This window comes from Hylobates moloch, unplaced genomic scaffold, assembly GCF_009828535.3.
Source record: "Hylobates moloch isolate HMO894 unplaced genomic scaffold, HMol_V3 SCAFFOLD_2, whole genome shotgun sequence".
Classification (NCBI taxonomy): Eukaryota; Metazoa; Chordata; class Mammalia; order Primates; family Hylobatidae; genus Hylobates; species Hylobates moloch.
This window is the reverse complement of record NW_026652277.1, coordinates 63347492-63372447: the sequence shown is the minus strand read 5'-3', so window position 1 is coordinate 63372447 and position 24956 is coordinate 63347492. Positions and strand designations below refer to the sequence as shown.

The following is a 24956-nucleotide window of genomic DNA, read 5'->3' as shown; positions in this document are numbered from 1 at the left end:
TTCTGTATTGTATTACATCTTCATGGTTCAGAGCCAGAAAATGTATTTGATAACATATTATGTTGTGTATATCTAAATGATTTCATAATGATTTGAAAAGTCACAAAAGCCACACAGCAAAACTTGTATTTCTTCTAGTCATGAAAAATAAGAGCCTCTTTTGTGAGTTGAACTTTTTACTCACAGAGTTATGGAGGGTCACGGTTTAGTGTAACTGGTTGTCATTTATGTAATAAACCACATGGTTGATTACGATGTTGTAGATAAGCATAATAGACTTTGCTCTGTATTAATGGCCTGCAAAGAAACAGGGAAGTCTTTAATCTTGGCAAGGTTTCATTCATCCCAAAGCACACTGCAGAGTGAAAAATACTGGAAAAGCAGATGCAGAGGTGAGGCCTAAGTGAATATGTATTTTCTGAAAAATCAGGGGAGTCCTTTCTTTAAAATGTGACATAAATGTAATTTTATACTATGGCTATTTTATTTTGGTAGCTACATTTTCATGCCCCGGTAAGAAATCAAACATTCGCTTAAACTGGCAACCAAGACAAGATAACTTTCCTAAATCTTAAACTGAAAATTAAATTTTCTGCTTATTGCTGTTAGTTTTTATATATTATTGTGAATAAGTCAATTCATTTTCCTTTTTCCAGGCATTATGAAAAACCTCTATTTCAGAGTCATTACCATAGTTATAGGTCTTTATTGTACTGGAATAATGACAAACGCATCAAGAAAAAGCAATATTTTATTCAATTCTGAATGCCAATGGAATGCATATGTTCTGACAAATTGTTCTTTTACCGGAAAGCATGATATACCTGTGGACATATCACAGACAGCAGCCACTGTGGATGTAAGTTTCAATTTCTTTAGAGTTCTCTTACAGTCTCACACGAAAAAAGAAGAGTGGAAAATAAAACATCTGGACCTCAGTAACAATCTCATATCGAAAATAACCTTAAGCCCTTTTGCATATTTACATGCTTTGGAAGTGTTAAACCTCAGCAACAATGCCATCCAGTCCCTCTCATTGGATCTACTCAGTCCTAAGTCCTCATGGGTGAAACGCCACAGAAGCAGCTTCAGAAATAGGTTTCCATTGTTGAAGGTGCTCATTCTTCAAAGAAATAAACTCAGTGACACTCCCAAGGGTGAGTACAATTTTAACTAGACAGAGAAACAATGCTTACGTGGAGTTGTTTCATGTTCATAAGAATTCCACATTTGTTTTCAGCTTCAAGGAGACAGCTGAAAGTAAAGCAATTTGATCAGAGCACATATAATAATGTTTCTTAGTGGCATTGGAAGTTATAGTGTGCGGAATTTACAGCTAATGAAATTTAGTCTCCCATTAGTACATCTGACATTAATGTTATGTGCAGTTATCGAGACACTAGGAAGTATTTAAGTGCTAAATAATAATGAGTGATTCTAAGTTACCTACTTTGATTATCATGTATTTGTTAATATAGAAAAGCACTGAGCAATAACTAGTTCAAATACATTTAATATGTAATGCAATTCAAATTAAATGTTGCCATATTCATAATATTTTTCTTCTTTGAGTATATTTTGCCTCAGTCTATCTAGTTGTCCTCCAAACGTACAGCAGAAGTATCCTAATATTATATATTGGTATGTAAACCTTCTGATTATCAAGTCAAAATCAGAATTCCTTATCCTAGTTTCTAACAGGGTACTCCAAGTAGCCTCCAACTATCATAAATTCTCATCTGACATTCAATAGTCTACATGTTGGAGTTCCTTAATGGATACACCAATGTTTTCTTTAGAAAATACATCAAGTTCGTAAAGCAAAACTTCCTTTGCCCTTTTTATATTCCAGAGTGCTAGACAATTAATTTCCTTTCCTTGTTTGTTTTCAGGCTTGTTCACTCTTTGCTAAGCACCTACTTTATATAAGACATTATGCAAAAAAAAGTATAAGGTTATTGTTCTCTTTCTCCATTCCAAGTTGTGCATATTTGGTTTTTCTTATTATCCAATTCTGACATTTCATGTTTTTATTTTCATGCTCTTTCTCTAGCTTTGTTTTAAGCATCATTTTGGCAATAATAGCCTAGCAGGTATAGGAATTATTACAGTCACCATGTCAGCAGAATTGTTTGAGAAGGGTGGGAGTCTTATCTCTCTGACCTTCTCCATAAAAATAGTGTGTCATATTTTCAGTGTAAATGAATTGTATTTTATTTTATTTTTATTGTATTGTTTTTATTACAAGAATACCTGTTACTTATAGAACATTTAACAACTGAAGAAAAATTTAAAGGGAAAAATTAAAGTCATTCATGTTATATATATTCTTCAAGTTTATTATTTATGCCTATTTGTGCCTTTTTCTTTCAAAATTGGATCATACTGTCCATATTTCTAATTTGTATTTTCATATCATAGAATATTTTAATGTCTTTATATAATTAAGCAATATCACAAATATTTCAAATAGTTGGTTTTTATATATGCATATATCATAATTGGTTTAATCAAGCACTAGGTTATTTCCGGGTTTTGTTTTTTGATGGACATCATTATACCTACATATATCCATGTAATATAACAAAATTTTTTAACTGGTATGGTAGATGTGAATCTCAATCCACAAACTCAAGTGTACTAGAGATATAACCTTCTATTGTCTGTAGTAACATAATTTCCGATTCTGAGCCCCCATTAGGAGGAGTCGTAGGGATATTTAACATCAGTCTTTCATCAGCTTTCCTCTGCCTTTGCGTGGATTTGTACCCAGCTTGAGAATCGTATACTCTAACAAGGCATCGAGGTGTGAGCATTCCCTACCCCTGCTACCCAGAGAATGTTTCTTTTCAGTCTCTTCAGTTTGGAGAAAATTTCTTCTCCCTTTTTTTTTCTTCAAAACCCTCTGTCTGGAAATCACTTTCTTCTAAAGGTTTAGGGTTTTGGAAAACAAAAGCCAGAAAGACTTGTAGACTCAGCTACTTTCTGCCTTGCCATGTGCCTTCCCTGGGACAATGAACGTGGAGCCTACTTTCTGTGTGAATGGAGAGAAAGAGCAAGAGGAAAATATAGGGAGGTAAGAGATTAACATGTCAAAATATTACCCCACCATAAGAGTAAATAGGGAAGTGCTGAGTTTCTCTCCTTAAGGCAGATGAATTCCCCTGAGCTAACTGGGGGTTAGGACTAATACAGTTCCACTTAAAGAGCAAATATCCCTATAAATGCAGATACAGATCCATCTTGTTTTTTTGAGTTAAACTTTTGCCTCCCAAAAGATCAAGAAAAATGTTCAACTTGAAGAGCAGGGGGAAAAAAGAAGTGAAGTGAGCCAATTCTATATCTGAAATTCTATTAAAATTCTAGCAAATGAAGCCATAGAGAGATGAATGAAAAGAGATAGACGTTGGAAGTTCAGTGTAAGGCATGAATCTGATTGGATATAATTCAGAGTCCTTTTATCCATAGTATTTTGTGATTTAAATTATTTTCCCATAATCATCATATTAGTTTTCACTAGGTTGAGTCTCCTGTAACAACTTTTCCTATTTTATGATTCTGTGACTATGGCTGGGTTGCTCTGACTTTGAAATCCCATTTTGAGGGGAACTGCTGGTAAGAGAGAGATGCTGCCTCAGCCTCTCGGGTAGCTGGGTTTACAGGCATGTGCCACCACGCCTGGCTAATTTTGTATTTTTAGTAGAGACGGGGCTCCTCCATGTTGGTCAGGCTGGTCTCGAACTCCTGACCTCAGGTGATCCGCAGGCCTCAGCCTCCCAAAGTGCTTGGATTAGAGCATGAGCCACCATGTCCGGCCTCAAGTTATTTTTTAAAATGTTCAAAAACTATTGCAGTAGTAGCCCACTATAATTCATGAGCAGACAATTATTTGTGTCTGACTATATAGGCACTTGCATTCATCTAAAATAATAATAAATTAGAGAGATCTCAGCAACAATCAAGCAACCTTTGTAACTGTGTACCACATATTTTAAAATGGGAACTGTTTCTAGAACCAATGAAAAATTGCTTTCACTCAGGAAAGCCCATTTTTGTAAGGGTGAGATATCACACGAACTAACCCTGTCTTCAGAGTCAGTTGTGGTGTCACCAATAAGCTTCATGTTGGGAAAATGCCCGAAAGAGGTGCTGGCCAATGCAATTTATAAAACAGAAGCCAGCCATGAATTTAATTTTAATGATGCTTCTACCTTCCTCCCATATTTTTGGAATACAGCATTAATAATTGAAAGACTAGTTTAAAAACATGAAAATAATGGGATCAGTCTCTGGTTCATCTGTCCTACCTTCAGCAAGCAGTATTTTTGGAGTGCTCACAGAGTAAGTGGAAATGCAGCGGGAACAACATCTTGTTGGGATTCCAGTTAGGTTAATAGACCAAATGTAGCAGCCTTACATTAACCAATTAAGTTCTAGAACCTAAGAGATAAATGTGTTAGAAATAAGATGAAATAATACCTAACATTTGAAACTGGGGGAATTAAAAAAAATACACAGTGTGTTATAAAAAATTAAAGTATATTGTGTTCCTTTATTCATAGAAAATTAAAGATTTCATCCTGATTGCTACTGGATTATGGAATTATCAATAAGCAATGTACTCAAAACTAATTCTGGTTCTAAAGAAACAAAAAGTATATAAGACACTAAACTAAGAAGGCAAGGCCTTTGGCTCACCTACATAATTTGACCACAATAAGATCTGACCTAATGAATCAAATATCTTACCCAGGACCATTCTAGACTCTATTCCAATGCTTATTGCTCTTTGGACTAAAAGCCATAATCCCTGAATATTGTTTTATGTTATCAGGTTATCACACTTGGGAGAGCACTTAAGAAGTTCATAGTACAGAGGGAGTATTTACAAAGTGTAATGTCTGAGTATCCTTTCTGTGGCCTTTTTTTCTGAGACACAGATCATTTTCTGGAAATAATAAAACTGCCTCTGGCCACTTAAATGCAAAGGCTAATAAAATCCCTGCCTACTGTGGCCTTTGTAATCTTTAGAAAGCAGTTGAATAAATAATTCCCTTTCCACAAAGTACCTCTGTATTTTCATCCCAGCATTCAACTCTCCTCTCTTGAAATATAAAATGTACCATCCCCTGATGTCCAAGCCCCAGCCATGAATGCACCATACAGCCTCTTTTCACTCATTTGACTACCCTCTGAACATTGGCTCACCGAGCAAAAATATTAAAAGAACACATTTTCCCATTGAGAAGTGCAGTCAAGTACCATGCAAGAGTTTTCTTAAATTTCCCAACTCCATCCTGAGAGACCCTAAACAAACCAGGTTATCTGTAAGGCCCAAACCAGTTCCCTTAAAAAAATAAAATCTTAATTATCTAAAATTGAAAGTAAAGGAAAAGTTTTCATCCAGGAGGTGTAAACTGAACTTCCTGGACTTTATTCTCATCTCCAGAAGAAGTTTACCTTCCTCTTGGAAAATCTCGGCTTGATACTATGAGGGGAGTTAAATAAGAGGATTCTCTAATAACTGCATTAAAATCAAAATCACCCTCTCCCCACATGCTTGGGTATGTTCAGGTCCCATTCTTTTTATTTACTCCTTTTTTCGTTTTTCTTTTTTTAGACGGAGTCTCACTCTTGTCACCCAGACTGGAGTGCAGTGGCATGATCTCAGCTCACTACAACCTCCACTTCCTGAGTTCAAGAGATTCTCCCGCCTTAGCCTTCCATGTAGCTGGGATTACAGGCGCCTGCCACCACACCCAGCTAATTTTTTTGTATTTTTAGTAAAGATGGGGTTTCACCATGTTGGCCAGACTGGTTTTGAACTCCTGACCTCAAGTGATCCGCCTGCCTCAGCCTCCCAAAGTGCTGGGATTATAGGCATCAGCCACTGTTCTCAGCCTATTTACTCTTATAATTCTTTTACACATCTTATATTACACTATTTAGTTGTTTATTGACCTTAAACAAGTCACTTAACCTAAAAAAGCCTCCTGGTCCTTATCTTTAACTGGGAATAATTATATGTGTAGGGTAGGTGTGAGGTTTAGAGACAGTGTGTATCAAGACTATACACATAGAGTGATGATACATGTAAAACATCTCTCATAGTGCCTGGCACACAGCAGGCGTTCAAAAGTATTAGTTCCCCTTTACTGCTACTTGATCGTCCTGAGTCTTTAATTCTATATTTCCCGCCCTGGTCTTTGCTATAATGGTAACTTCCTTGATTTCAGGCACAATAGATAATTAAAGGGGATTCTCATTCTCCGTCTTCAGATGTTTAGAGTATTCACCAACAGTCTTGGTGCCTCTGTTCATATTTATATAGGTCTGCGTAATGTTGGAAGCCTCTGCTCTTCCTTTTTCAGAGCACTTTCTGATCTGTCCTCTGACTCTCTGAACCACACTGACTCATGAAACCATCACCACTATCAAGATAATTAAAACAAAAAAAGAAACAAAAAGTATATAAGACACTAAACTAAGAAGGCAAGGCCTTTGGCTCACCTACATAATTTGACCACAATAAGATCTGACCTAATGAATCAAATATCTTACCCAGGACCATTCTAGACTCTATTCCAATTCTTATTGCTCTTTGGACTAAAAGCCATAATCCCTGAATATCATTTTATGTTATCAGGTTATCACACTTGGGAGAGCACTTAAGAAGTTCATAGTACAGAGGGAGTGTTTACTAAGTGTAACGTCTGTCACCCCAAAAGCTTCCTCATCCCCCTTTGTAATTTGTCTTTTCCACCCATCCCTTCTCCCCAACCCAGGTAACCACTGATCTCCTTTCTGTTTCATTATGGATTCACTTGCATTTCTATAATTTTATATAAAAGGAATCACACAATATTTACTTTTATTTTTGGTCTAACTTCTTTTTTCAGCATAATTATTTTGAGACCTATCCATATCTTTGTATATATTAAAAGTTCATTCCTACTAAAAACAGAATTACAATTCAACCTAGCAAGCCCATTAGTGGGTGTATATGCAAAGGAAAAATAAATCATTCTACAAAAAAGACACATGCACTCGTATGTTCATCACAGCACCAATCACAATGACAATTACATGGAATCAACCTAGGTGCCCATCAACGTGGATTGAATAAAGAAAATGTGGTACATATACATCATTGTCTCCCACACAGCTCTAAAAAAGAATGAAATCATGTCCTTTGCAGCAACATGGATGTAGCTGCAGGCCATTATCCTAAGCAAAGTAATGAAGGAACAGAAAGCCAAGTACCATATATTCTCACTTATAAGTGGGAACTAAATCTTGGGTTCAAACAGATGTAAAGATGGGCACAATAGACACTGGGGACCACTAGAAGGAGGAGGAGTGTGGGAGGAGGGAGACTAAAGCTGAAAAACTACCTATTGGGTACTATGCTTACTACCTAGGTGATGGGATCATTTGTACTGCAAACCCTCAACATCAGGCAATATACCTATGTAACAAACCTGCACATGTATGCTCAAATAAAAGTTAACATTATTTTAAAAAATAAGACAAAAAGAAAAAATTTTGTGAACTGTGGGGAAAAGATTCATTCCTTTTCACAGCTGTGTAGAATTCCGTCATCTGGATTCATTTATCTGTTGATGGACACTTAGGTTGTCTTTTTGGCTATTGAAAATAAAGCTGCTAGATCTTTCATAAATGCTCTATGCCAGGTTGATGAATTCTATTCCCAGTTTGCTCAGGACCTTTTCTGGATCCACTGAGATGATCATATGGGTTTTTGTTTTAGTCTGTTAATTTGGAGAATTGTGTAGATTTTCTAATATTAAATCAACTTTGCATTCCTGGGATGAATTCCATTTTGTCATGATTTATTATCTCTTTTATATATTTTGGATTCAATTTGCTAAAATTTTAAGAAATTTTACAACTATGTTCATGAGGAATATTGGGTTATTATTTTCTTTTGCTATATTGTTGATGTCTAGTTTTGGTATTAGAGTAATGCGGGCCTCATAAAATAAATTGGGAGATATTTATTCCTCTTCCATCTTCTGGAAGTGTTTGTTTAGAATTGGCTTTGTTTCTTCCATAAATGTTTCATAGAATTCCCCAGTGAAGCTATCTGAGCAGTAGTTTTTTCATGGGAAGATATTTAATTACAAGTTTACTCTCCTTAATAAATGCAGGGGTATACACATTATCTATTGCTTTTTGAGTGAGTATTGGTAGTTTATTAGCATAAAGCTGTTCACAATGTTTCATTATCCTTTTAGTATCTGTAGACTGTAGTAATGCCACCTCTCTTATTATTGATACTGATAATTTATATCTTCTCTTTTCTGATCAGCCTGGCTAGAAATCTTTTTAAATCAATTTTATTGTTGTTAAAGAACCAGCGTTTGGTTTTATTGATTTTGCTCTATTATTTTTACATTTTCTACTTTATTTCTTCTCTGGTCTTTATGATTTCCTTTCTTCTGCTTACTTACAATTCATTCATTCTTGCAAGTTTCTTAAGGGGGAAGCTGAAGTCAATGACTTGAGATATTTCTTCTTTAATAAACATTTAGTGCAACTTAATAATAAATTAGTAATTTCCCTCTAAAAATGGCTTTAGCTACATCCCACAAATTTTGATATGTGATGTTTTCATTTTTAGTTGAGTCAAAATACTTTATTTCTATTTTGATTTTTCTTTGTCCCATGGGTTATTTAGAAGTGTGTTATGAATATCCAATAATCTATGGATATCCTAGAATTCTAGCTTTGGGGTTTCCAATATGTATCTTAAGATCACAGTCTATTTTTATTTGGTATTATACTACTTACCTGTAACATAAGAACCTTACAATGGTGTTCTCCCATTTTTTTCCCCTCTTCTGTCCTTTGTGCAAGTATTGTCCTACATTTTACCCCTATATATGTTATAATTTCCACAATATGTTTTTACTATCTTTGCTTCACAATGTTGCTTTTAAAGAGATTTAAATATAAGAAAATTATTTAAATTAACCTACATACATTTCTGGAACTCTTTGTTCCTTACTTATATCCAGACTTCTATCTGGTTTCATTTTTTCTTCTAAAGGACTTCCTTGAACATTTTTTCTACTCTGGGTCTACTCCTGATGAATGCTTTCAAATCTTTATTGAGAAGGTCCTTATTTGCCTTTGGTTTTCAAATATATTTTTACTCAATAAGGAATTCTAGGCTGACCTTTTTAAAGATTTTCAATTTGTTTAAATGTTGCTCCATTATTTTGAATTTGCATTGTTTCCAATAAGAAATCTGCTCTCATCCATATCTTTATTCTTTTTATAGTGTTCCTGACATACACTCAATTTAAATTTTTGACAATCAAATGTATTAATATTTTCCTTTATAATTTATTTTTTTAATCTTAAAAAAACAGCTTTCCCCGTGTGCAACTACACCAATCTTTTATTTATATGTGCCTTAACTCCATGGATGGCAAAATTGTCAGAGAAGATTTTTCAGGCATATTATACTTATAATCCAACTGGAATTTACTTTGTTGTGTAGAGATTAGAATAATGTCTACAGCAGATCTCTGGAATTTACCTAGGTCAAATTATTTAATCAGGAGCTCTTTTTCTGAAAACTTGATCTCAGAGCATCTCATCCCCACCGGTCAGGGCCAACTAGGTATCATGACTTGGATTTTCTGCAGACCAGAGTTGGGAAGCCATCTTTGATTCTAGCCTATCAAACAGCTTCTGTCCTCATCTTCATCCTAGCATCAGCCCATTCACAAGATAGTGTCAGTACTTAAAAAACTTAATCCAGCATAATTCACACACAGTCACCTGAGGCTAGTAGAACTCCTGCCAGATCTCACTAAACAACTTTGATTCTATAAATTAAAAAAAAAAATTGGCAGTCAAGAGCTCTAACCCTACTCTAATATAGTTGGTTGTTATTCCTCAAGGGCTCGTCCCTATTATCTTGAAAGTTACACATGGGTCCCAGTCTGTTCCACAAGGCCCTCATTCAGACCAGCAGGCCACCAGGCCATGTTATTTTAATGACACTAGCAGAAACCAAGAAAGCAAGCCCTGCCACATAAGCATGTTTCAGATCTTCGCTCACACCACCTCTGCTGCCATTCCTTTGGCCAAAGCAAATTACATGGCCAAACTCAACTCAGTGGGATGGGGAAGTGTATTCTGCCCACAAGATAGTGAATATTTGATGAACAATCATCCAAACTAATGGACCTGGCTTCCACTGGACTCCAAAAGCTTGAAGATCATAGTAATCAAAGACATATCTCAATTCCAGCTATGAGAAACAATTTTTAAGGAATGTAACAAGCATGGAGGCCTTAAGTGATTTTCGTTGGCTCACATTAAAAGTCAGAAACAGGGCTGGGAGCAATGGTTCACACCTGTAATCCCAACACTTTGAGAGGCCAAGGTGGGAGGATTGCTTGAGGCTAGAAGTTTGAGACCAGCCTGGGCAACATTGTGAGATTCTATCTCTACAAAAAATTAAAAGAAAAAAAATAGCCAGACATAGTGGCACACACCTGTAGTCCAAGCTACTGTGAAGGCTGAGGCAAGAGAATTGCTTGAGCCTAGGAGTTTGAGGTTACAGTGAGCTATGATTGTGCCATTGCATTTCAGCCTGGTGACAGAGCAAGATCCTGTCTCAAAACAAAACAAAACAAAAAGTCACAAAGGTGGAATAAACCTCAGCCTCTTAAGTTCCTCTCCAGCACTCTAGTACTCCATGACACAAGCAGATTAACTAAGCAACCCCCAATACATCTGGCAATTTCATTATGTACTCCATAGCCCAGACCACCCTTTTGTGGTTTTGAGGGAGGGTGGTTTTTATTTGTTTTTAGTTAATAAAAGATGGGCATGGTTAAAGCGTAATGGTTAAGAGATCTAGGTTTTGATTCCAGCTCCACCTACCATGGTGTTGGGCAAGTTCTTAACTTCACTGAACCTAGTTGTTTTTCATTTGTAAAATGTTGATAACTCCTCAGGCTTTCTGAAGATTAAAAAGAGATGTTTGTGAAATGCTTAGAGCATAAAGAGTACACAATTAGGAGCTTAAAAATAATTTCTTCTGTCACTTTAAAGCTAGGCATGATCACTCCCTCCACTTAGCTCCTAGGGCACTTACTCAATTCAATTAAGCACTGAGATATTTTAGGAATCATGAGTTCACATACTTATATAGGCCAGGCAGGTATCATGAAAATGTTAAGAAAGCTGTAGCTTCTTTCATATTGGTGTCTTATTTTGCATTTTTTCTGACAGACCCATATTAAAAGATGTAGGAATATCTTTCTATGCACAAAGAAACATTTTCTCCAGAGGTTATATTCAAAATATTTAACAACTGGCCTTCAGCCTGGGCTCCACAGTTGGATGCCTCCTGGCTGTAGTGCTGGAGCCAGGTGCTGCTGGACCGGGGGAAGGGAGAAGATAGACTAAAGTAAGTGCTCAGGGCAGCAGGGCAGTGCACAGGGACTTGGGCAATGGTCATTTCCAAACCAATATGGAAATATTTTTTACCAGAATAAGCTGACTATAAGCCTTAGTTCTCTCCCATTTAAAAAAAAAAAAAAGTCTTCTTGGCCTATCCTTTGTTTTTCTGTTTTTTTGTTTTTGTTTGTTTATTTGTTTGAGACAGAGTCTCACTCTGTTGCCCCAGCTGGAGTATAGTGGCATGGATCTCCGCTCACTGCAACCTCTGCCTCCCGGGCTCAAGCACCACCACACTGGCTAATTTTTGTATTTTTAGTAGAGACAGGGTTTCACCACGTTGCCCAGCTGGTCTTGAACTCCTGACCACAAGTGATTCACCTGCCTCAGCCTCCGAAGTGCTGGGATTACAGGCATCGGCTACTGCGCCCAGCCTGTTTTCTTGTTTTTGATAGAGACATGAGTACAAAGAAATGATAATCTTCTATTAGCTCATGCCCCCATCGACAGCAGGCAGCCTTCATTCAGCTCCAGCCAAATGTCATCTTGTGCCAATTAGAACTTCCAGTTTTCTTAAGAGAAGCCAGAAATGCAAATTTTTATTGAATTTTTAATGTCAGTACAATGATTTTTAAATCACTATGCAGGCCAAACATGGTGGCCTCTGGCCTATTGAATATATACTATATTCTACCAAGCACTGCAAAAATTCAAAGATGTGAATTCTGCCCTGAAGGGACTTGATCATCTGATAGACATGCAAACAAACAAATAAAAATTAATTTTATGGTTGGATGGTCCATGTGATGAACTACTGTGTATAACTAGTAACTTTACCTTGAGTTTATGTCTTATCATTGGACCAGATTAAACTCTTTAAAGAGTAAAGATTCTATGCTGTCCATACCTGTCCTCAGCACCGACTGCCTTGCCCATAATGTTTTGATTGATTCATCGTCCTGATGATCTCTTGCTTAGCGTGTATACAATTAAATGAACATATGACAACCTTGATGGTGCAGCCATTTCAATTAAGTCATCTCCCTGTATAATCAATCTTACAATAAGTACCTTGCAGACAGTAGGCAAGGAAAAAAGGCTCCTGTAATTGAACCAACCTGATCTTGTTATGTTGATTAAAGACACAGGCTACATGCAAGAACAGAAGCAGAAGGAAATGTAAAAATGCAGGCACTTCCTTCTGAGACCCATATGGGAAATGAAATTTGAGAGACAGCTATGACTGGCACCTCCTTCTCAACCTTTATTCATTTTCAGTGCCAAATGGACCTCCTGGTTACTCTCTGAAATCAAGTGAAATACAAAGGCAGAGACCAAAATTCAATTTGATTATTTTGCTGGAAAACAAAATCTAGCTACAACTTACTACCTTTGGAAAACACAAGAATGCCTAGGAAATAGTCATAATGTCAACAATAAGTAGCTATAAGAAAGGACATGGCTACAAAATAGAATAAGACAGCCAGGTGTGGTGGCTTATGCCTGTAATCCCAGCACTTTGGGAGACCAAGGCGGTGGATCACTTGAGGTCAGGAGTTCGAGACCAACATGACCAACATGGTGAAACCCCATCTCTACTAAAAATACAAAAAAAAAGAACTTAGCCTGGCATGGTGGCAGGCACCTGTAATCCCAGCCACTTGGGAGGCTGAGGCAGGAGAATCACTCAAACCCGGGAGGTGGAAGTTGCAATGAGTGGGGATTGTGCCACTGCACTCCAGCCTGGGTGACAGAGCGAGTCTCTGTCTTAGGAAAAAAAAAAAAAAAGCATAGAATAAGAAAAATCTTAAAACTGGAAGAATTCATCCCTGTAGATAAAGCATCAAAACAATTTTTTTCCTCTATTATTTAGCAAGATTATTTAGTTTTACTCTATAGTTCAATCAAATAAATATTTATCATGTCTTTCAATCAAGGTTATATTTTTAACTGATTGTCTTATTTTAAAAGTAGTACATGGTCATTGAAAGAAAGAATTCAAAAGTGTTCAAAACAACGTTTCTTTTCTTATCCCTCTTCACTTCCCTCAACCATCCTAGTCCTAACTGTAACTACTAGTAGTTTAGTTTATCTCCTGCCAGACCTTTTCCTGCTCACTCAAAATCTATGTATATGTCTGCATATGGCTCTTTTTCCCAAGGACATTGGACTTATACTCTATACTATTCTGCACGTAACTTTTTTCTTCCAGTTCAGTTTATATGTTGATCTATCTCATTCTCCTTTGAGACCACATATTATTTCATAGTATTAATATACCATACTTTGTTTAACAATACCTCAATTGAGAACTCTTAATGTTGTCTCCAATTTTTCACCATTACAAACAGTGCTGCAGTAAATTTCACCAGTTTAGATTTTAACTTACTTTTTCATTTTAACAGGACTGTGGAAACTGAAGTCATTGCAGAGTTTGTATCTGTCATTCAATGGGATATTGCAAATAGGGTGGTCTGATTTTCACACCTGCCTGCAACTGGAGAATCTCTATTTAAAGAGCAACAAGATATTCAAAATTCACCCACAAGCCTTCAAGGACCTCAAAAAATTACAGGTTCTAAAATCATTTTTATAATATTTGAATAAGGAAGACACGGGCAATTACATTAGAAGCATATTTCTATTGAAGAGTTTCTTCATGTCAAGTAGTACTGGCTATTAATCAAAAACTGTTAGTCTATTTTAAGATCCCTTAAAAGAGCTGAAGTCTCTTTCTTTCCTTAAAAATCAAGGGCCACAATAAGGAACCTGAATTTTACTCCAACATAAAACTCAACAGCAAGGATCGACAGATTATTTTTCTAAATCAAATTATATCCAACTCCAAGATTCCACTTACCAGTTGGCAAGGAATTAAATCTTAGTTATTAGTGAGGCTGTCTCCCTAAGCTACAAGATTGGTCAAAGGTCCCAGGGGTCTTATGCAATATGGAACGCTTGGGGAGGCCCCGCTAAACCACTCTGGCTGATGCTAAGATGTCAACTACCCTGGACTAGATGGGCCTCTGAAACCCAGTGACCCTGTTGCTTCCATTTCAAAATTGGACACAAAACAATAAAAATGATAATGACATTTCCATACTTGTATAGCACGTGTGCCACATGCAGTTCTAAACGTCCAACCCATATTGGGGAGATTTATGTCACATTTTGGCCCCATAGTTCCTGTCTCTGGCACATTGCAGTTAATCTCCCAAGGTGCCAATTATGCTACTGTAAGGGTAAGAAACTCCTGAAGCCCTGTTCCAGGTCTGGCAGCTTCAGCCCCTTCTCCTCCAAGCACTTTTCTCCACACCCTTCCCTTTGGAAGAATGTTGTAAAATCTCCTCTCAGTGGTCTTTTAGCAATACCGGAGTGGCCTGCAGTGTAGCACTACGAGATGGTTTGGAAGAATCTTTAGTCCCCCATCTCCATAACCTCCACCAAAGCTCCCATTCTTTATATAGGCCAGCATCATTCAATAGAAACATAGAATGTGAGCTGCACATGTAATTTTAAATGTTCCAGTAGCTACTGTGAAAAAGTTAAAATAAGCAAGTGAATTTCATCTTAGTGGTAAGTGTTATTTACCCAATATTATCTTTTACACGTCATCAATATAGAAATTATTAATGAGATATTTTATATCCCCTTTTCATAGTAAGTCTTCAAAACCTGGTGGATATTTTGCACTTACCACACATCCCAATTTGGACCACCCCTGTTTTAATTGCTCAGTAGCCACATGTAAGCTCTTTGAGGACATACATGATATCTGTTTTGTTTCCCAGTGCTTAGCATATGCCTGGTACCTGATACATATGTTTAAATACTTGTTAAATGAACAAAGCAATGAATAAGTCGCTGATGGACATGGATAGGTATATTAGTCATCTATTGGTGTGGCTATCATATTAAGCAATGTCAACATAGAAAACTGAGGTTTTCCCAGTGTTCTGCAAAGTGCTATTCAAGCATAGCTGCAAGATAAGCCTCCAACTCCCCACTTCCAACCAGAATGGCTCCTGGAGTGCCTCTTCTGCAGAAGGGAGACTAGTGAAGCAGTGATGGGGCGTGTGGCCTTGAGCCAGCTGCCTGTGCTTAAACCTAGCCTCGGCCACTTTCCAGCCACACTGTCTTAGGCAAGTTACCAAATCTCTCGGTGTCTCACTTTTCTCTTCTGAAAAATGAAGATAATTTAGTTCCTCTCAGAGTCTAGTGAGAATTAAGTGTTTTAATACATATACAGTGCTTAGAGCAGTGCTTAGAATACAGTAAGTACTTTATAAATGTAGTCTGTGTATAGAAATTTTAAAGTGGCCACTGTCCCCTGCTCTTTTAACATAGAAATCTGATTCTGCCACTTCTTGGTTAAAACACTTCTAGGATTTCACTGCAAGGACCTGACCCCTGTCTGCCTCTCCAGCCTCCTTTCAAGCCTCTTCCCTGGCTCCCTGCACTCCTGCCTCCGTTTTCACCTCAAGTCCTCCCCACTTGCTCGTCCTTTGCCTGGAGCCATCTTCTGTTAATCCTGTCAGTTCTGGTAAAATATTATTTCCTCAAGGAGGCCTTCCCTGGGCCTCCAGATTAAATTAATTCCCCTTTATAAACACTTATAACATGCTATATGTTTCCTCTCATTGCACTTATCCAAACTGAAATTACTTAGTTTTACGTATGATTAGTTGTTAATGCCTGTGTCCTCAAACCCTTCTACCCTATGGTAAGCTCTTTGAGGACATACATCATATCTGTTTTCTTTTCCAGTGCTTCGCATATGCCTGGTACTTAACACATATTTTAAAATACTTATCGAATAAACAAAGGAATGAATACATGGGTGATGGACATAGATAGGAGTGTTAGTTACCTATTGCTGCATAATACATTACTACAAACTTACCAGCTTAAAACCACACACATCGATTATCTCACAATTTCTATGAGACAGGAATCCAGGAATGGCTTACCTGGGGCCTCCACTTAGGGGTCTCTCAAGAGGCTGCAATCAAAGTGTTGGCAAAGGCTGGAGTCTAACCTAAAAGCCCAGCTAGAAAAGGATTCACTTCCAATTTCACGTGGCTGTCGGCAGGATTCAGTTCCTTGTGGGCTGCTGGAGTAAGGGCTCAGTTTCTTGCTGGCTGTTGGCCAAAGACAGCCTTCAGTTCTGTGCCATGTGGGCCTCTCCATAGGGCTGTTCACAATGTGGCAGCTTGCTTCAGAGCCATCGAGGAAGAAAGTCTGCTAGCAAGAACATTATAATTCTTTTTAATGTCATCATGGAAGTGGCATTCCATTGTTTTCCATAGTCTGTTGGTTAGAAACAAATCACTGGTCCTGCCTGCACCCAAGGGAAGGAGAGTACTCAAGGGCCTGATCACCAAGGAGGTGGGATCACTGGAGACCATCCTAGAGTCTGTCTGCTACAGTAGTCATGAGGACAGATGAAAAGGTCCACTTAACTTGGTAGTTAATTGGTAGTATATTGTATACTCCTTGTATATGTAATTTGCCCTTCATCTGTTGTATTTCCTGTGCATTTTTATTGTGCTCTGTGGGTCTTGTGCAGCTCACAGGTGATAGATGTCACAGGGAGACTAAAAATCAACCTCGAGAATGTTTTATATACAGCTGTAATTCTCAATGCACTGTAACTGCCCCAGAATCATACCATTTCTTCTCCTCTAATATTCCTTCTGCATGTTTGGCAGTATCTCTAAAAACTGGTTTTGAAACATGATGAACATATTTGGTACCAAAAAAGCTGAATATCAAAATGGATGTTGTTTTCTTCTGGGCAATGAATTTGATACTTGCACTATTCTATGTGATTTCCCATGTGGAAATCTTTTCAGAAGCCAGATAGATTTTTCAAAGCATACATTTATCACCATGCTTTGATGGGATGAAATAAGTTTCACTGACATTTCAAATTAGCATTTCTTTTCCTAATCTTATCCCATTCTTCTTAAATGCAGTGATTTGTGAAGCAATATTACATATGCTTCTCCCAACCTTTCCATAATGTATACCCCTTTCAAATGCTGGTAGATGGGCATTTCTTTAGCCAAATTGGACCATTCTGTTTTACTCCTCTCTCAGAAGTTGTTCCTCCTGAGTCATTTTATTAATTTTCTATCCTCCCTCCAGTTTTGCTTTTGGTTCCATGATTTGTAATATAATAAGACGCTAGGACAAAAAATAAATGTAGATATGCACTAAAAAGAAAATAATTACCTGAAAAACATCAGAATATTTCAATCTGTTGTCAAGTGATACATAAGAAAGCTACTGATCCTCACCAAGACCAGGCTAAAGCTAAGTATTTTTTCTTTCCAACCCCACAGTCTCCTACCTCCAATTTTTGGCAACCTTCCTTTGAGAGTCAACACTGCTTGGCTATTCATTAATGGAAAATTCATGCTTACTACCCAAATTCACAAAGAATTGTGATTCTGTATGTAATGGTCTTGTTTGTAGCAATGTTTGATTATTTGCATGAATAAGCCCTTCTTTAGGAATTTACATAACCCGAAATGTAAATGCTGATTTTTCCCGGGTGTCTATAAAACAATTGGCCTTGATAACATTCAGCCTTTCTAGCTTATATTCATCATCCTCTTTTTTGAAAGCAAGGACTGTATTTTCATTTTTATGATTTTCTCTTCTCCTAATAACCATGTGCCCCTCCCCAAACCTCATGAGCCACCCTGGTTCCTCTGCCCCAGGCCTCCTCAACCCAGCCCTTCCTTCACTGTAGTGCAGCAGGGGCTCAGGCTCCAAGAGGGTATGTTCTGCAGTGGAAGGCACACAGCTGTGAAGCCAGATCAGATCTCAGCTCTACCATTTCATTCATTCCTTCCTTCCTTTCTATTGTTTACACAGCACCTGCTATGTACTAGGTACTAGGGTCTATGTGGGATATACTGTGTGGCTTAACCCAGCTTCTTCTTCTGTAGAATAGGTGAAAATGAGGAAATTGTTGAGATCAGAGATTATGTATGTGAAGCACCCAGTAGCATGTCTGGGACCCAGCAGGGCTCTACAAATGGCAGCTAAAGCTCCTCCTAACTGTGCTTTCCCTGCTATGTCATGCTCCTGTCGTGTCCGACATTTACAGATCCTGCTCTCTGTTTCTAGAGCCACTGGATCCTTCTTGTTCCCCTTTCCCCTTCCTTCCTGATCAGACTAGAAAAATTAGTCATACTGCATGTACTGAATAGCCATGGATGCAGAGAAATGTACTACTACTCTTGAGATAATATTTGATTTAAAAGACCTCTCTTTGAGGTCAGGCACATGCCTGTAATTCCAGCATTTTGGGATGCAAAGGCCTGGGGAGGATTACTTGAGCCCAGGAATTTGAGTCCAATTAAGCAACGTAGTGAGATTTCATCTCTACCAGAAAAAATAAATAAATAACATTTCTGGTCAACCACAGTTCTGTGTTCTGTGTCTTCATCATCCAGTATTTGCTGCTGCTTTCAAGATTGCAGTAGTTCTAGAAATTCTTGACCTGGTATCCAATTCTAGACCTTGATAACATGAGTGTCTAGGTTTGATTTAACAGTACAAATTGCACTCAGGAAAGAAGGAAGAGAAAATGATTAGGCATCAAATATAGGCATGATACTTAAAGATTTCACATACAGTTAATGCTTCCAGCAACCTTGGGAGCAAGGCTTATAGAAAGTCAACAATTTGCAAGACTCATAAACTTTTTAGGGGTAGAACAGAGAGTCAAAACCCACTGTTCCCTGACTTGTAAATCAGTGTTAAATCCATATTGCCTCCATAGAGACATAAACAGTATTTTTCTGTAACTCATTTATTTTACCTGTAAATGTCTTTTTCCACAGACCATCCTAAACTTGTTTCTTCTCAAACAGGTCATAGACCTTAGCAACAATGCTCTGACTACCATCCTACCAATGATGATCATAGCTCTAGAATTTCCCCATCTAGTGGTTGACTTGGCTGATAATAACTGGCCGTGTGATGATAGTGTGGCAGTCTTTCAAAATTTTATTTCTGAATCTTGGAGGAAAAAGTGGAATGTCATTTGCAACAGGTCTATAGGTAAGTCAGTCATGTCTCTCTGAAAAGGCTCCATTTATGCTGAAAAATGCACATAGACATTTTAGTCTCATTTGAAATACTGACAGTCCCCATGAAAGCAAAAGTGCTGATCCTTGGCGTTAGTCAGTCTTGGGTTGTGCCGTAGACAAATCACTGGTGTCAAATAACTGTTTTCCTCAGTTCGTCAATTATTTTCTTCATGTGGTCAAAGAAACACAGTTCCACTCACCCAGCATCAATTGGATTTGGTCAAAAGGAGGAATTCCACTAGAAGAGAGTTTTGTTCTGACACACCAAACTTTATTCTCAAGAACCATAGACAGGCTGCTGGCATTAGACAAGAATTAAAAATTGAATAAAATTTAACATCACAGTTTTATCCAAATTCCTAACAAATAATCTATTAAAGAAAGAACTTTTTTTTTTTTTTTTTGACAGAGCGAGACGGAGTCTCGCTCTGTCGCCCAGGCTGGAGTGCAGTGGCGCAATCTCGGCTCACTGCAGGCTCCGCCTCCCGGGTTCACGCCATTCTCCTGCCTCAGCCTCTCCGAGTAGCTGGGACTAGAGGCGCCCGCCACCACGCCCGGCTAATTTTTTGTATTTTTAGTAGAGACGGGGTTTCACCGTGGTCTCGATCTCCTGACCTCGTGATCCACCCACCTCGGCCTCCCAAAGTGCTGGGATTACAAGCGTGAGCCACCGCGCCCGGCTAAGAAAGAACTTTTAAAATTAAAAACATCATTATTTTAAATGTTTGCTGACACTCTAAAAGTGTGATGCTCTACATACACAAAACACACACACACATATCACAAAAGCATATTTTCCTTTAATTTGTTCCTTGCCCCTCTCCCAAAGTGCTGGAATATGTTACTGGGGCTGAACATTCTGGGAAGCTTTTTTTCACTATTAACTACCTTGGCTAAATCTCAACCTCATATCTAGAAAAAGAAAAAGTCCATGAAAAAAAATGAGTCATAGATTCTGTTCTATTCAGGACTGCCATTCAAGTAGGAACACGGCCATGCCTACCAGGTTTAGAGGAAATTCATGAAGATCAGAGAGAAGTCTTAATGTCATCAGCTACATTTGTTTCACTCCACAACTGGCATTCTGAGGGTAGAGAGAAAAATGTCAGGAACCAGTAAAAAAACGGAATATTTTTCCTGTTTAACAGCACACAGAGTCAGTAAGATTATGGAGAAAGGAGAAGCCATGTACATTTGGCTGTCCCTCTAGTCTGGCTTCTTCCTCCCACAGGCAGCAGTGAGGCAGGAAGCCTAAGACACATACAACCTCCAGGACCTCTGAGCAACAGACCTCAGCCCGATAGCCACGTGTAAATGTGTACAGCCATAAACATGCTGTTGGCATTAAACAAAAACGAATGAATGAATAAAATTTTTAAACTGCTTCTCATCATGTAATGTACACTTTAACATATAGCTAGATAAGGACTGAAGAGGACTCACAGAAGCTTCTGAAACCACTAGAATCTGGAGCTGGGGCAGCGGCTCACACCTATAGTCCCAGCTGTTCAGGAGGCTGAGGGAGGAGAATCGCTTGATGCCAAAAGTTTGAGACCAGCCTTGGCAACACAGTGACAAACCTTGTCTCTGTAAATAGGAAAATAAAAAAAAAAGCAGCCCAGGCGTGGTGGCACACACCTGTAGTCCCAGCTACTCTAGAGGCTGAAGTGGGAGGATCACTTGAGCCCAGGAGTCTGAGGCTTCAGTGAGTTATGATTGTGCCACTGCACTCCAGGCTGGGTGTGCCTGGAATTCAAAATTCAAAAAAATTGAATTGTTTTCAATTCTGTAAAAAAGAAAAAAGAAAAACCCCTGGAATCTTATTTCAATGTTCACTCAATGTGTATTTTTTTAATCCCACTTGCAGGGAGTGAGGAGGCCAACGGGGGTACTCCCCAGAGCAGGGTTTCCAGGGAAAGCCGCCTTCCTCCCATTCATCTGCATCGCATGAAAAGCCTCACAAGGACTAAAGCAGAGAGGACCCAGGGAGGGAGGCACGCGGGCATTTCCACTATGGGGAAGAAGGCAAAGGTCGGCTCTGGTCTCAGGGAGAAGCAGAGACGGCTGCCAAGGAGTGTTAGAAGCACCCACGATGTGCAGGCTGCCGGCAGAAAGGAGGACGCTCCCCAGGACCTGGCTCTGGCAGTATGCCTGTCAGTGTTCATCACATTCCTTGTCGCCTTCAGCCTGGGGGCTTTCACAAGGCCTTATGTTGACAGACTGTGGCAAAAAAAGTGCCAGAACAAAAGCCCTGGCCCTGACAACGCGTATTCAAACAAGGGCTTCTACGATGACATCGAAGCTGCGGGGCACACACCACACCCAGAGACACATCTGCGCCAAGCATTTCCTCATCTAAGCCTCTACGAGAACCAGACCCCTTTCTGGGTGACACAGTCACACCCACACGCCACCATAATTCCTGATAGAACTCTGCGAAGGAGCAGAAAGGATCCTGGCAGTCCGCAGAACTCAGGACAGTGCGGGGACAACACCGGGGCAGGAAGTGGAAATGATGGTGCAGTCTATTCCATTCTCCAGAGACATCCACATGCCGGTAACCGTGAACTAATGTCAGCAGCGCAGGACCACATCCATAGGAATGATGTTCTCGGAGAATGGACTTATGAAACTGTGGCCCAGGAAGAGCCTCTCGGTGCACATTCAGTGGGCGTCTCTTCTGTAGCTGGCACGTTTCACGCTGTCTCTGGCTCAAGCCGTTATGATTCCAATGAATTAGACCCGTCCCTCTCCGGAGAAATGACAGCTTCCCTCTGTAAAATGCTAACACATGCAGAAGCACAGAGGACTGGAGACAGTAAGGAAAGAGGGGGCACTGAACAGTCACTTTGGGACTCGCAGATGGAATTTTCTAAGGAAAGGCAAGTGAGTTCGTCCATTGATTTGTTGAGCACACAGCAGCCAAGACTCTCCGGGGCAAGGGCTGAGGAAGCGCTTTCAGCCCACTACAGCGAGGTTCCATACGGTGACCCAAGAGACACAGGCCCATCAGTCTTTCCTCCAAGATGGGACGGTGGCCTGGATGTCACTCCTGCTAACGAGGAATCAGTGCAGAAATCCACTCCTTCTGACACTTGCTGTGAGTTGGAGAGTGACTGTGACTCTGATGAGGGGTCTCTGTTCACTCTGAGCTCCATAAGTTCAGAGGGTGCAAGGAGCAAGACTGAAGAGGCAGCGCCTGACGAGGAGTCCCTGCAGGACGAGAGCCCAGGGGCAAGCAAGGACAAAGTGGCGGCTGTAAACAGTCTTGAGGACAATGTCACCTTCCAAACAATTCCAGGGAAATGCAAGAATCAGGAAGATCCCTTTGAAAAACCTCTCATTTCTGCTCCAGACTCTGGCGTGTACAAGACTCATCTGGAAAATGCCTCTGACACTGATAGATCTGAGGGCCCGTCACCCTGGCCCAGGTCACCAGGGAATAGTCCCTTAGGGGATGAGTTTCCGGGCATGTTCACTTACGATTATGACACAGCTCTTCAATCCAAGGCAGCAGAATGGCATTGCTCACTTAGAGACTTAGAATTTTCAAATGTGGACGTTTTACAACAAACACCACCATGTTCTGCTGAAGTTCCGTCAGATCCTGATAAGGCTGCCTTCCATGAAAGAGACTCAGACATTTTAAAATAAGAATCTTTCATTAAGGAAATATTCACAGCTCTAAACATATTCCTTTAAAGATCATGGCAGGGGAAAACTAAAACCTTCACAACAAGATCCTGAAGGAGACAACATGAATTCCAACCAGGTGGACACTGATGCAAATGAGGGTTTTGTAGGCCCACTTGAGGACGATGATTCTAGAAGGGTTATAAGCTAAACACACTTGTTAACATCCTGTGGGGATAAACCTGCTCTTTAGTGTGAAAGAGACAGAGGGGAATATTTTGAGATCATTCCAAGAACCATGCACCATTATTACAAGAGCTCCCAAACAAAACCATTTCACTGAGAACACAGCAGCACTTCATCGATAGGTTGGGGTAAATATTCAGAAGAGAATCTGTTGCAGTTAGACAAAATGATTCTAACTTTCCTTCTTAAATACAGACCTGGAGGAATCTGATGGGATTTGGCTCTCTGAAAAGAACAGCTTTAGGATGACAAAGACAAGGATGTTCAACTTGATCATCAAAGAGAATTCAAATGACATTTTTTTCATACATATGGAAACACTTAAGTGGAAATGCTGGATAGATTTTAATGAATTCTGAACACACACTAGCACAACTTTTTGGAGGCTGATCGTGAAACTGCCAAATTGGAAAAATCCTGAGTAATTATAAATGTTTTTAAGTAAGTTATGTTAAAAGAGAAGAGTGACAACTTTTTAGAACAAAGTGTAAATTAAAAATCAATTTTCAAGAAGAGAATTGATGATTTCCATAAAGAAAAAGATTCTCTGGCATATCCTTGCCTAGTCCTTCCTTGGCGTGACTCACTACACTCTAGCCATCATGAGCTGTGTCCTTCTGTTCATGCTCTGCTTCACAACATTTTCTCGTCTTCCTTCCTGACATCCCCCCTCTGCTTGCCCTCTTAAAGACAGCACTCCTCAAGGGTTTTGGTTTGTTCCTAGTCTTTCTTTATGATTCCTTTCTCCTTGAACCCCACTGCCTCAGCAACTGGCTCTACACAGATACGCCAGATCTGCATGGCAAGCCCTACCTCCCTCCCAAGCTCCAGACTCGCATTCTCAACCCTAGTTGCCCAAATTCATATAGGTCATCTGAGCACCTAAAATTCATTGTTGTTTTTTTACAAAATAATAATAGACTCAAAGTTTCCCTATATTGCCCAGACTAGTCTTGAACTCTGGGGCTCAAGCAGTCCTCCTGCTACAGCCTGTCAAAGTGCAGGGATTACAGGCATGAACCACTGTGCCTGGCCAAATTCATCATTTTCTTTCACAAATATAATCTCTCATATTCCCTTTCTTGGTCAGCAGTATCATAACATCCACCCAGTAAACCCAGTTAAAATTTCTGACTTATCTGTCTCCTTTTCATTTTCTATATCTGAGCAGCCTCTAAGCTCTGTGCAGTGGAAGTTCCTGAATGTCTGTACAGGTGGACGTTTAGGCCTGGCAATATGGCTAGCCAATTTGTGTTAAACCATTGTTTGCATAGAAAGCACACTGTTTTTATTTACAGTATATATTTATTTAGGGTGGACTAAGGTTGAATGTTTGGGGGTTCTGTGGAAGGGCCTTAAGAGCCCCCTAGTCCACCTGTTGGCATCATCACTAGTCCAACCGGATCTAACTCCTCAATAACTCTTAACTTTGTTACATCTGCTCTGAATCCCCAAATAAAGCACATCCCTTGTCTATTGCCTAGATTATTGTGACTTTTAGCACTTCTCCTTGACCCTCATTCA

The 24956-nt window shown here is 39.2% G+C and overlaps 1 protein-coding gene across 1 annotated transcript in view; it reads left to right on the top strand.

Moving 5' to 3' along the window:
* The window catches only part of LRRC66 (leucine rich repeat containing 66), a 30115-nt gene extending 5821 nt beyond the window's left edge, over window positions 1-24294 (top strand). The window contains exons 2-5 of the mRNA XM_032150913.2: window positions 657-1157; window positions 13851-14020; window positions 19335-19524; window positions 21421-24294. Of these exons, the coding sequence (XP_032006804.1) occupies window positions 662-1157; window positions 13851-14020; window positions 19335-19524; window positions 21421-23207 (2643 nt within the window). The 5' untranslated portion in view covers window positions 657-661 and the 3' untranslated portion in view covers window positions 23208-24294. The remainder of the gene's footprint in view (window positions 1-656; window positions 1158-13850; window positions 14021-19334; window positions 19525-21420) is intronic.
* Window positions 24295-24956: the final 662 nt, after the last annotated feature.